The sequence below is a fragment of the Rhyacophila brunnea genome, unplaced genomic scaffold (genome assembly GCF_057557595.1).
Source record: "Rhyacophila brunnea isolate RB1 unplaced genomic scaffold, BYU_Rbru_1.0 scaffold_12, whole genome shotgun sequence".
Lineage (NCBI taxonomy): Eukaryota > Metazoa > Arthropoda > Insecta > Trichoptera > Rhyacophilidae > Rhyacophila > Rhyacophila brunnea.
In genome coordinates this window covers 27,540,058-27,553,899 of record NW_028232774.1, presented here as the reverse complement: position 1 = coordinate 27,553,899, position 13,842 = coordinate 27,540,058, and the positions used below count along the sequence as shown (strand labels likewise).

Here is a 13,842-nt window from a genome sequence, read left to right as displayed (position 1 = left end):
CCTGGGAACCTTGCTTATTTTTGTAGTATTAATTCAATACTCGTTTTCATAAAACTTTTAATGTATTAAATACCAAAGACGTTAAAAAACCTACCATTGAACACAGAGCCTAAATATAAAATTACGAAAGTGAATCAGAAACAAGGTAAAAGGCTAAATGTTAAATTAGTTGAAAGTCATTTCACACTGCAGATTATTTTGTAGCTGCTGGAGCTGTAGGACTGCAATGTGATAAAAACACAGAATATTATTTATTCTATGAATTCAACTACACTAGAAACGTTCTACAATTGCCATTCTATTTTGTGATATAAACACCTCATATGAATCCCTCTACGTATAGTCCAAACTCATAAGTAATAGCCATCTTGTTGAAATACAATTAGTTAAATCTTTTTTGCCACTTTCCAATCTATTTAGAATCTAAAAGAAATATATATTTTAATATTAAACTTACATATATAATATTTATTATTATTGGTATTAGAGGATAGCTTTGTATTCATGATAGAGATAGCGTTAATATTAAAAGCGATTAAACATAAGTAGGTTGGCTAGTCATTTTTGTAAAAGTATCAAAAAATCTTTGCACTTTATGAATTGCATTATTGAAAGCATCGGTGTGAGAAAAATCTGGCATAAATTCTTTCAAAACAGGCCCACCTACACACACACTGAGCAAGATTATTTGATTGTGAATCACCCACTCGTGTAAAGTGAGTCCCCGGCCAGCAATGTGTAAAAGAGAAATGCAAATTTCAACTTGCATTTTATCCCACTCAATATGTTCTGTGCGGCCTACTAACTCGTTTATTCTATTTTTATTCCAATTTTGAATATATCGATCGGTTGTGTTCGATGACTTCTTCATAATGGCTATTATTTCACACTATTCTATTTTCGAATAAATTTAAATTTCATTTGTTTAGAACTGGATCACATCTGAAGAATATTTTAATTTTATTTTCATTCCATATTCAATTTACATGTTTAATCTAATTCGAATTTTAATGGAATTAATTTCAAAACACTGATTAAGTTCTGTGTGCTTTTATTACATACTTATTCCATTTATGTAATTCTAAACTTGGATATTTTTCTGTAAATATTATATTTATGCAATAAGATATGAAATCCAATTATCTATAATAATATGAGGAATTTATAAAATTTGCTGCATTTTTATGAAATAAACCTTGAATAGTAGAATAATCTCTGTGACAAATTATTTTGGTGTGCATTTGTATGGATTCCAAAACAAACAAATGTGGATATTTAAATGATAAGAGGCTTATATCATAACTTTATTGATCTGCGGTGGAAAGAAATGGGAATAAAGGGGGGGGGGGTATCACAGAGCATGACACTGGCATGTAGAAATTTGTGGGTTTTATTCTCGACTAAGAATTATGTTGTTTTATGGAAAGTAATCAAATGGTGAGAAACTAACATTACAACTTTGAACAACTTTAACATTACATAAGAATTTTGACAGGTGAATCAACATTTCCACTCTAACATGGTTCTTATGTGCTTCCACTGTGTGTGAGTATCTTATAGGGTTTTTTTAACTGGTTTTTAACCGATTGCTCAACCCGTCAGTTCCGTTGATTGAAAAAACAACATGTGAATTCAACCGAGCCACGGAATTCAAATCTGTGACCCACAGATCAAAAGGCGAGTATTCTAACCACTCCATAGACAGAAACAGCTGTTGAAATTTCATATTTATTAATTGTAAATTAAACAAATTTCTGCCATGTAAACACAGGTAAATTTTTTGATGTAAGTATTGATTTTCAAGAGGCAACATACCAATATACCTATTGGCATTGACAACGTGTTGTGCTTCTCAGCTTGTAGGTAGGCAATATATAAATGCTGTAAAACAAACAGTCAAGATCATGTTCCATCTGCCCAGGTCATATTTCCTTTTATAGTAATCCAACTAATATGGCTGGACACCTTGTGGAAATACTGCATCTTATTTTAATGCAATACAGTAATAAAGTAAACACTATATTATCAGAGTTGAATATTGCTTTGACATTGATCTTTTAGCTTAGGGCTTTAATGGTATGTGATTCCTTGATGTAAATATCAATCCCAATAATACCTATGCCAGGGTTGGCAAACCTAAAAAATTTTGTAGAAAATTTACTATGCTTTTTTTATACATATTTATTATTTAAGTGACACGCGTCTGTTAAAATATAACATTTTTTGTTGTTGTGCCCATTGAAGCAATCGGTCCACTTAAAAGGACATTGCCAAATGATTGTGTTTTAGTATATTAAATGCAAACCCATTGGTCGCGGCTCCCGTGAAATGTTTCATTAGAACTGCTATGTATTTATGAATATGTGAATATTTTAAACTTGCATGAGGGTCAAAAGTACAATTGGATATGAAAGACATTAAGCGAATCTTTAAAATATGATCATATTACGTGGGCAGCTAAAGAAGAATTGATCGACATCAAAATCAAATAATTCTCTTGAGGTGAATAACGAATTTCAGTTTTGGATAAGGCGTCAGCAAGAATATCCGTCTATTGCAAAAGCAGGATTCATAATCACAATTTCATGTGACAACATAATTACTGACTTTAAAAGATTCGAAGACCGTACAAACTACGATTTTTAACATTGCACTGGATATTAATTTGTTATGTAAAAACATGCAACCAGTTCTCTCTCAATAAATTATTCTTTGTAGGCTTCACATATCGTCGGTGTTTTGTAAAAATGGCGAATCAACCATTTTGGCGAAATCAAGATTTTATAGAAAATACAATATGTACCCCACTAGCTTTGTTGTGTAAAAATGGCGAATTTTTATCTCCACAAGAAAGTACTTAAAAACGATAATCGACTAAAATTAAATTAATTAAAATTACGAAATAAAAAGCAAATGTGACATATTAGGCCTTTTAAAATATTATAAAATAATACCTATTATAATGACAGTATTCTTTCTAAGCTTTATTATAAACTTGTTAGATATTTATAATCATCTACAGGTAAAAAACAAATAAATGTCAAAAGTTAAAAATCCTCCTCCTGTAAAGTAGCATTTTGGTTAATTCGCCCTTTTTATAAAACACCGACGATATAATAAATTGTTCTTATTTTATTTTATTTGTGATATACATAATATAGATGTGTAGTAATAATTAATGCCAAATAAAGTTTTTGATAACATAAATAATTTATTTGTCAGCGATGGGGGGCCAGGGATTATTATATCAGATTTTGGGGGCAGTGGTATTAAATAGTTTGGGAAACTTTGGCTTAATTTTAAATTGAATGTAAATAATGACACGGTGTGGGACATTAGTTATTCCACGTTTGGAGAATTTTGTTTTATAACATGCATAATAATTATTCTATCTGAAGTATTATGCTGTCGTAGCCAAGGCACAGTTGGGAAGAGTCCACGCTCATCTCTCGCACTGGCACGGCAGAAGAAGAGTGTTATTTATTACTTTCCATGAACTCATATGTTTAAAATGGTATTATTTTCACCTAATTTAACTATTCTGATCTGACCCCTTAAAACACTAATAAAAATAAAAAAAATACATTTTTTTTCTTAGCATATAGGAATAGTTTATTATTTGAAAACCAGACCTCAGCAAAATTCATAATCACACATTTAACTTTATTGTCAATGTACTATGCATGATTACCATTGCATTTGGATGGACACATTTGATCTTCACCTCCTCAATAAATATTAAAAGGCTGCATGAAAAAAAAATTCAGACACATTCAATTTGCATGTGTGTGGAGTAGGTACATACTGTAAATATACGTCATGCATTTTTGTTTTCACAGTGTGTACTGCCTACACAATAATATTAATATGTCATAAATTTAGCATCACCTTCGTCAACAATATTAATGTCATTATATCATATCCATTAAATTATACAGATATTAAATGTGGCTGCGTCATCAATGTCAGAGAGAAAATTAAACTAAAATTATTCTTTTTTTTATATATAAAAACTGTTATGGAATTTTATGATTATTTTCGTTTAATAATGAGTTTATTGCCTTGTTAAATTGATTTACATAATCGATATTAAAATATTATGTTAGTATCGTTGTGAGAATGAACATTTTATGTGAGAAATTGGTTCACAATAATAAATTAATCATCGGTTTGCCATGTTTGGATTCGGATTTATGGCAATGTCTGTGGGAGTAAGTGAATTTTATTGTTGTTTTCCGTTTACAGACGCCACGTTTGCAATTTGGTTTATTTAATAATTATATAAATTGAACAATGTAATGAGGCTGACAACAGCACTAACAAATATCTTTCTCTTACATTGGAGACATTAATTTTCCCAATAATTATTTTACCATACATAATATTTATTTATTTACTTATAAACGGTGCAACCAATGAAACAAAATATATAATATACAACAGTAAAACTGAGTAAAGGCAGCCCTCGACTTTCGCATGTAATTGATCCCTGAAAATGTGTTTAATGTTCAAAAGTAGAGGGATGTAAAAAAAACTATGTTTTAGAAATATATTCAAGAAGTTGGCAAACAAGAAAAAAATATGACTGCTTCAATGTTATTAGGTTGTATGTGTGTGTTCTCTCTAGTCTATTGGGCAAATGATTTTCATAAATAAATTCTCTCATATATATACTTTTTAACACTACAACAGGCCATGTATTCCAAGTATAGTAGTGTAGTGAAACAGTAGTGTAGTAATGGACGTAATCATATAAATATATTATTGTGACCTCGCCGGGAACCCGAAGCCTTCCGCATTGTACTTCAAGGGCCTACACCGAAAGGGTTTCGGCTATAACTAGAGGGTCTCGTATAAACTTTTTGTATTACAATGCAAGTGTGTGATTTCACAACGTAGGGCAATGACATTATTAATGGACGACGCACTCAATACAGTAGCTAGCAAGTAAATTCGCATGTATAGGTAGACGTAACGCAATTTCCATTATGCGATATCACGCATCGGGAATTTATAGCAATATGACCTTTATTGTAATGGCGTTAGAGCAGTGTTTCTAATGGCAATGTTCATTTGAACGAACCCGTTCGAACCGAACCATTCGGCAGACCCAACAAAAAGCATCAGGAATTTATAGCAATATCACCTTTATTGTAATGGCGGTAGAACAGATTATGCCATTCGGCAGACCCGACAATGAAGTGAGTGTCATTTTCTTTTCCAAATGATTCGTCCATATTAATACTTTGGACGCGGAAGACGCACACGGTGCGTAATGACCAGGCGGCCGATCGATGTAATTAACGTGCATTTTAAAGGGGGCAATTAAAATCTCATTATCTATTCAGCAGCGAAAGCGTTAATGTCATTGACGAAGGGTAGTTGAATTTGATAGCCATGTAAAAAACATCAGTCTGCTATAAACTCTTGTTTATAACTGCCGTCTTTGGTGGCTTGTTTTTGTCACAATGAATTTATTTATGACCTCCCTATGAATGTATTCGTAACTACTATTATTATTTATCTAAATATTGTAAATCATGCTGATTCATTTCATAAAACTAGTTTTATTTTACATGATTGTTCATATTTCTAAATTATGATTCACTGTCCATACATAACTGACAGACTTGTGTTGAAAATCTATAATAATACTGTGAAGTTTGCTACAAATGAATCTGCAATGCTAAATGACTTTCAGCGAATTTAATCAACAGCCTTAATAACATTACTTTTATCAATTGAGGCTCTACCTATTCAATGAAGGTCTACTTCAATCACTTTGTGATAATAAAGACGTAGCTAGTTCCTGATATATGCAACCAACTTATTCATAGGTAATAATGAAAGAAATTTCTATTTTCATTTGTTTTGTTCATCTATCCTCGACTTCTTGATAATGTTTTTAAAATTGGAAAATATGAAAATCATATCTAAGATGGCAATATAATTTTTTTAGTAAACATTGTCAGTGACATGTTATCACATAATAAAATTATTAGACATGTAATGTAAACAATAAGATTTCTTTATTTTACTTCCATTTGGGTGCATCGTCTCTTCTAGTAAATATATATTACATCATTATAAGTAAGAGTAATTAAAAATACATACTATATAAGACTGCTTGGTAATTAGTGCTTTTTGAATAATTCAAATAAATTTTATTGCTTCAATTTGAAGCGCGTTACTGCATATTTGTTATTCTTAACCAGGCTAATGAGGCCTTATTTAGTTATCACATATTTTATATAATATTCCAAAGACAGCATGAAATTATTTAACATGATAATATTACAACACATGGATTATTTTTTTCAGAGCATTACAAAAAATTATTAATTATCGATAATAAAAATTTTCTATTTTTTTAGTATTTTCAGTTTACCAAATACGTTGCAGAAAGTCATCTCCAGTAGATCGAGTTTTAAGTATATGAAAACGAATTTGAAAGACTAATGATTAAATTCGCTGCAATTCATTTTGCATTGCATATTTATGTGTAGCAAATATCACAATATTATTGTCGACTTATACTGGAAACCATTATATCATTCACACTAACACTATAATCCAAATGTTGCTAAAGCTACCTGGAAAAACAATTATTATTGTTCCAGCCAAATATACTGAACCATCAGTATTTGCAATCAGTATTTAAATCAACAATCACGGAAATTGTAAAACTCATATGTATATGTACATAAGTAATAATGAATTGGCAAAAGAGACCAATGGCAGTAGTAACTACAAAAAGACTACAGCTGCCCAATCAATTAACCAACATACAAAATATTAATTTCAAGTGTTTTAATAGAAAAAGTTTATACAAATCCCTTCAACCGTTGTCTAATTCTCTAGGTATGCCAATTTTAATGTCGTGAAAATTTTATTCATTGCAGACACTCAGAAGCAGAAATTCGACTCGAGAACATTCACCAGGCCGAAGAGACGCGTCCTCAGGCCGAGTCTCCAATCTATGATGGCGCACGGCCTCCAGCATCACAACGGAGGCAAAACATTCACAAAGTACAACAGGCCTGGCCCTATGCCCACCGTCACTGACGGGGTCGTATCCCAGGACAGAGTGCCAGCTCCCGATGCCACCTTGATTCTCAGGGAGGGGAAAAGTGGTGATTTCGACACCGATGATGATGAGGGAGTCTTTGCAAGTAATGGCGTACCTCACAGGCATAATGAGACATTCAGATTGGATTCTGGCGATGTAAGCCCATTTTGTTTATTACTATTTTATCACAGCTGACCTTGTTAATTCTACTTGGTCTTGAAATCACACAGGCACTAGATGGGTGGCCACCGATTGGAAATGTACATGCGTGGTCTTTGGTTAATTTTGTGATAAGTGAAAAATTAGTTATTTCGTGGTGCTCAGTTCTGTGAGCTTTTTTTACCTACAATTTAAACTACAGTGGAACCCCAATTTCACATGATCGGAATTCACGTTTGCTTGTAGTTTCTGCTGTCCCGTTTCATTTTAGTACATTTAATTCCTAGTTTTACCTATTTTATTAGCCCCTATTTACATCTGAAATATTCAAAATTCAATGCATGACAATCATTAAAATGAATTCCAGACAAATGTGTGCGTTTCTATTTGTATACATATCTGCATTGCCCAAAACCAAGATTACACAACGCAATTGTATTAGATTTTTGTTATCTTATCCCTGTTTCAAATAATGTCTTCGCAAAGAAAAACATTGTTATTTCAGAAAAAAAAGAACATTCTTGATAAGGTAAAGGAACACATTGACATAATATGCTCCAAACCAATTTGTATGTTTTTTTAATATATCTTTTTTATCGAATAACATTTTCTATTATCACAGATACTTAGAAGACATCTTGATTTGTTGGAAGGGAACAAACCGCCAGATTAATACGTTCGTAAACAAAGCTAACTCGATATACAGTAACGTTAAATTCACAATAGAAGTAGAGATAGATATAAAACGAGAAAATAATTTAGTTTGCACGATATTCTCGTAGAAGTTAGTTATAGGAAACATAATATTATACTCGTCCAATCACTTTTCTTTATCAAAAATAATAGGTAGTAATAATCATTAATAGTAGTAATTGAAAACCAAATTGAATAACTATAAAAATTGATTTGTTTTCTATATTTTTTCTTATTTCTTTCCGTTTTCTATGTTATCCAATCACGATTTTGCATTATATGATTACTTTTACTTTTCATAGACAATCACAATAATTAACATATTATGCTAATGTCATTTTACTTCATCATTGGGTAAAACACATCTAAAGTCATGGTCTAGTTATTCGCTGGCCAGCAGGTAATTAAATCCATAGTGTCACTTTACAGAAACACCTTTGATTAATTATTTACGGAGGCAAGCACCGATTGTATCAATTACACCGTATTTCTAATTGTTTCTCCAGATTTGATTTACCACATTTCATGATTTTTATTTATTAGTTTGCATAACATGCCCCAGTAAACATCTTGCATATTGAATTCCATACAATTTGTATATCTTCACGGTGTAAAATATGATTTATTTTAATGAGTACGCAATTAAATTTTCTTTATTATTCTTATTGAAAGGCCTATTATAATACAACATTTTAGTGGTGTTCGCTGTCAATTATTGGCATTCATCATCATCAACTCCTGGTGGGTCCTGGTTTTTCTCCCGCAAGTCTTCCCTATTCAAATTAGCCAGTAGCTCTATTTAGACAGCATATTTGTGACCTACATTTTCCACCGTCTTCCCGCATTGCTAAATTAATCGATTAGTGACTATATAATTCAGTCCACAATATATCACCAACTTCTATTTATTTCTATTTAAATTTGCCTATTATTTTTTGATGACTATATTTTTTAGTTTCCACAGTGAGTAGTAATAGTACATATACTATAGAGTGCCCGTTTCTTGGATCGAATTCTGAATTTGGCAAAAATCACATAAGTATTATTTTTCTACGTATGCTAAACCCAGAGCCAGAGCCAGTCTTAGTTCAATGAAAACAAATACGTTTGACTGACAAAGTTTAGTGTGCAGTATTTATGTTGGATCTTAACTGCCTACCTCCACCCATCGCCACTGCTATTTACATTTTTTTTATAAAATAACTTTTCCTATAGTAATTCAACTTTTAAAAAATGTAGACAAACGACAAATGTATCAAAGAAAACCTTTCTTATAATCGCAGTAATCTCCTCTTAACCTAACATTACTTAGCTTAGTATTATTATCTCCGTTTACGTGTTGTGTTACCTTTCAAAACTATGTTAAATGAAAATATTCAACAATATGACAGATAAAAGAGTATGCCAAAATAATAACCGCCTTGTAAGCAAAATCAAAATTTAACTATACAATTAGGTAATAATATTAATATTCTAGACTTTGTAGATGGATAGTCAATAATTATTCTCATTCTACTGCTAAGCAATAGTGCACAGTTCAAGTGGTCAATATCTTTATTTGATTCCAAGTATCCACTTTTATTACATAGTGGGCATGCAGAGTTCAGTGAACCAGAAATGTTTATTTTGGACACCTTGCAAGAGAAGAGGTATTCACAGTGCAGCAATGCATTCTGTGCTTTTTTTGCGCCCATTATTCACTATGCAAAGCAGTAGTGTCCAAACTTAACAATGTCCAGATTCCATTCTCACCCCAAAATACCAAACAATATAGTTTGGTATCGTTGAACCTGTTTTATTTTTTAAACTTATAAAGATTATTTTTAACTTTCCTGTTCTCTTAAGTCATGTTATGTACCACAGTTTCTTAATTTTTTTTTAATATTTCATTAACATGCACTTCTTTCACTTCATACTTTAGCTATCCCTAGAATCGTCAACAAAACAATTAGGAAATAATGATAAAATATTTTTTAATCTATATAGAGGGTTATAAAACTTATGGTATGAATTTCACAGTTGTCATTTGTTACCTGTGATATATTTCGAATCTATTTTTTTGTTTGTTTGTTTGTTTCTTGTTTCTCCACCGCACAGCTCATAAAAATCGTACAATCATACTATGAAAATGTGAATTCTTTGACAGTCGTACTGCGAAAATTAAGATCAGAATTCGGTAGAAATTACTGCCAAACTAAAGGCTGTGTTCCCAAGGTGATAGTGTTTTAGATCGCCCGATACCTGTAAACATTGCTGATGTACCCGAAGTGTTGCCGAAGAACCAAAAACATAATATATCTCAGTTACCCCTTGTGATTTTAGTGTTGCCAAAACTGACATTTTCTTTTATCCCATATGGTACGTAATTTAGAATTCAGTATCAATTGCCAATTAAACACCATCATAACACTGAATATCGATTGGGCAATGTCCATCTAAGTCTAAGCAGACTACACTAGCACTTACTATATTCAATCAATTTAGATGTTCAGCATGGGGAGGCCTTTATACAGCAGTAGATCAGTCTCGACTGTGCGCTAATTGAAATAATTGTCTCCATCTATTAGTCACAGGTTAGTCAGCCCTGTTGCAGAGAATTTTAATGGCTCCACTTAATTCTTTGATTCTTAATTTAGTTTACAAGTTGAACATAAATAGATTCACCTTAGGAATGTTTCCACTGCACTTGTGTGGGAATGCCTCTTTTTAATTATCATTATTGTCTATTGATATTTGAATTGAGAACTCCCTTTACCTATAAAATCATTCTGCAGTCAAACATGGAATCAGTCTATTGAAAAACATCCATCTTTAATGTTGCCGTAATATTTACAAGTCATCTATCTAAGCAGTAAATAGTTATACATATTATCGTTTTATTATTTACAATGTTTTTGTTTTTAGATTATTTTTTTAATATAATATTTTGTAGAATAAATTTTGAGTGAGTATAAAAATATATCTATGTGATTTAAAACAAAAACATCATCTATGTGAAAAAATAATCCTGCACCATATTGAAAACAGAATTGTTCTTTTGATTCTTAATTCCTACTACGTATTATAATATTTTCTGACATTGTTCTTTCTTTCTTTTTTTATGTATTTGTTATTACATAAAAATGAGAAAATTTCCATTTAAATTTTATCTAACTTCAATGGACATTATTTTTATCTAAATGAAACATTAACTCTCATCTGATTTGATTAATAATCTAGATTGAAATAATAATTATTATCGATAACAGATATTACTTAATATGAACTGTCAAAACTAGTTATAATATATTGTTTATTTATAATATTTTGATGCAGTTCATATTGAGTAATTGAATAATATTACTAAAATTTTATAAATCATTCAAAATATTGCTATTTTATTTTAATTTCAGATTAACAATATATTAAATTAAATAATAATAATATGTATATTTCTCTTATTACTCTGGCAATTGTTCAGGAGTTACTTTGTGAGTTTTATCGATTGTTCATGCTTATTTAATTTGCTGTTGTTTTTTTCCTCTAATTCCATAACAAACATTTGAAATTCTATAACACCGTAAAATTGTGAAACATTTTCCATATTTCTAATTAACTTCAATTGCATTATATTGACATTGACTACATAATGTAAAGTAAATGAAATTTAGTTTCGAAATATCAATATAATCCTAGAAAGTCTTGTGTATTCATATATTTTTAAAACCTATGCGGTATAACTTTCGTTAATTGTTCCTTTTCAATTTGTTTATAAACATAAAACATAAACATGAAATTTGATAATTTTGACAGAAAATATGGCCTAGTTGGAGCAACGCCGAGTGTGAGAAAACTATTTAGCAGGCTTAATGTAAAAGCAGTCGGAAATAGTCTCGGAAACAATAATTAAATACCTTTGTAATTCGTGCGCACTAAAAGAAATCGCAATCTGCGCGAGTTCAAGGTTAAATTGTTGTTCCACAATATTTGTAATATAAGTGTGTTTTCATGTTATTATTATTCTATTTGCAGATGTCTGATGATATGGACTCCACCGTTGTCCTCGCGGGCAGTAACGGACCAGCCAGCTACGTTGTCAATAAACCCATCACCATCAATTTATCGGAACCAGCTAATAACCTTCATAATACCTTCAACAAAATTGGTAAAAAAATACTTCCTGTTTATTCCATAAAATTATAAATTTAATATGTAATGGAAAATTATTTAATTTAAAAAAAAAACTTTTATAGTTTTACATTCAGATCGGTTTTAGCAACAGTTGAATTAATACTATGTGATAAAAACATGGAAAAATCTACAATTTTTTTTATTAAATAATAAATATGTTATAAAAAAAAATATGATTATCCATTTTTAATTTATGATTAGGATCTACAAAAAATGTTTAAAAATATATATCATTTACGACTATTTGTTAAAACAGTTTTTTTTCGATTATCTCATAATAACCCAAACCGCAGGAGGTATTCAATATACAGGGACATTATGTATATTTTTAATATCACAATTCATAAGATTGTGCTGGAATCGCTTTATGCAGAATAAATGGGTATACTATCATGATAAGCATGCTTTTTATTTGTTTACCTTCAATGTCAAGTAATAGTAATCATGTCACGTGTCATGAGATTTTCTATAATATATTGTAATAATTATAATATTTATTCAATAAAGTATATTCAGCATTCGGATTATCCGGCCATAATGTAATATAAATCAATAAACGTAAGAAATATGTAAAGTATGTAATAGTGATTTTAACATGTTTCATTGCTGCCACTATATTACTACTAGGGATATCTAGTGACAATGTGCGAAAATTGATGTTGTGTATCGTTTTTGTTTGACATAGGTAGTCCCATAGACATCAAACTTGTCAAAAGGAGACTAGAGAAAAATATTCTTCTGTTTTTATACAAGAATACTTAATCCAAATATACGAGCATATCCAAACACCGTGATTTGAACTGAGCATAATTGAACATGGCGTCACCCGATTATACGGACTCGGACACAACTCGGTGAACACTCCGATTCTCTGTACAAGGCGCATACAACCGAATTCGACAGCCTATTATGGTGGATCAGTATTGCCATCTTTTCAAAGTGGAATTATAGTACAGAGCCTCCAAAATTATAGTATTTGGGGGAAAAATATAGTACGTGTTGTCATCTTTTGAAAATGTATAGGTTTTTTGTATTTTTGTTGGTATTTTATGTACCTCTTCCGACCAAAAATGCTTTCTGAAGAATTCAAGAAATTTCATTTTAAACAAAGTAATTTTTTCATGTTTTTCGCGCAAATTTTTTTCTAAGTTCTCCAAATCTTCTTATATTGCGAAATTATAGTACTTTACACCAATTTATCAAACGGAAATATCGAAATTTTAGTACTTTTTACATATTTTTTCCGATATGCAAAATTATAGTATTTTGGGCGTACTATACCTGTTTTATATCGTACATAGTACGCGGACCACAATTATAGTACAAATACTATAATTATAGTACGGTTGGCAACACTGTGGTGGATGGCCAATAAAGTAGGTCATATTATTTAATGTAAATTTTTTTTTTTTTTTTTCCAGGTAATGTGAATCACCACAGAAATGATTCATTAGCCAACATGTCTCCCCCCAGCCTCGTCAGTTCAATTGCGATGGATGGGTCAGGCAATTTCAACTCAGCCACCTTTTCCCGACAGGGATCTGTATCTTCTCAAAGAGGAGTGCCTTACAAAGGTTTGCTTGTCTGTCCTCTCACTTCATATTATTAGTTTACATTATTATTATCTACATATCACTACTTTAAATACAATGGCTTAGTTTTTGTCATCGGACTCATTAGCTATGTTATTAATTAATAGTTACTCATAAATGGCTACTGATTACTCAAATAAAGATATAAAGGTAATAAAT

The 13,842-nt window shown here is 30.8% G+C and overlaps 1 protein-coding gene across 4 annotated transcripts in view; it reads left to right on the top strand.

The window, feature by feature from the left end:
* Positions 1-13,842, top strand: part of LOC147078019 (uncharacterized) — a 43,141-nt gene that overhangs the window by 11,595 nt on the left and 17,704 nt on the right. For 3 of the 4 annotated variants that reach the window (XM_085961109.1, XM_085961111.1, XM_085961110.1), the window contains exons 3-5: positions 6,903-7,225; positions 11,933-12,065; positions 13,513-13,665. In XM_085961109.1, the coding sequence (XP_085817235.1) occupies positions 6,903-7,225; positions 11,933-12,065; positions 13,513-13,665 (609 nt within the window). Of the gene's footprint in view, positions 1-3,892; positions 4,212-6,902; positions 7,226-11,932; positions 12,066-13,512; positions 13,666-13,842 lie in introns of those variants that run through there. The other variant, XM_085961112.1, reaches the window with a different exon arrangement.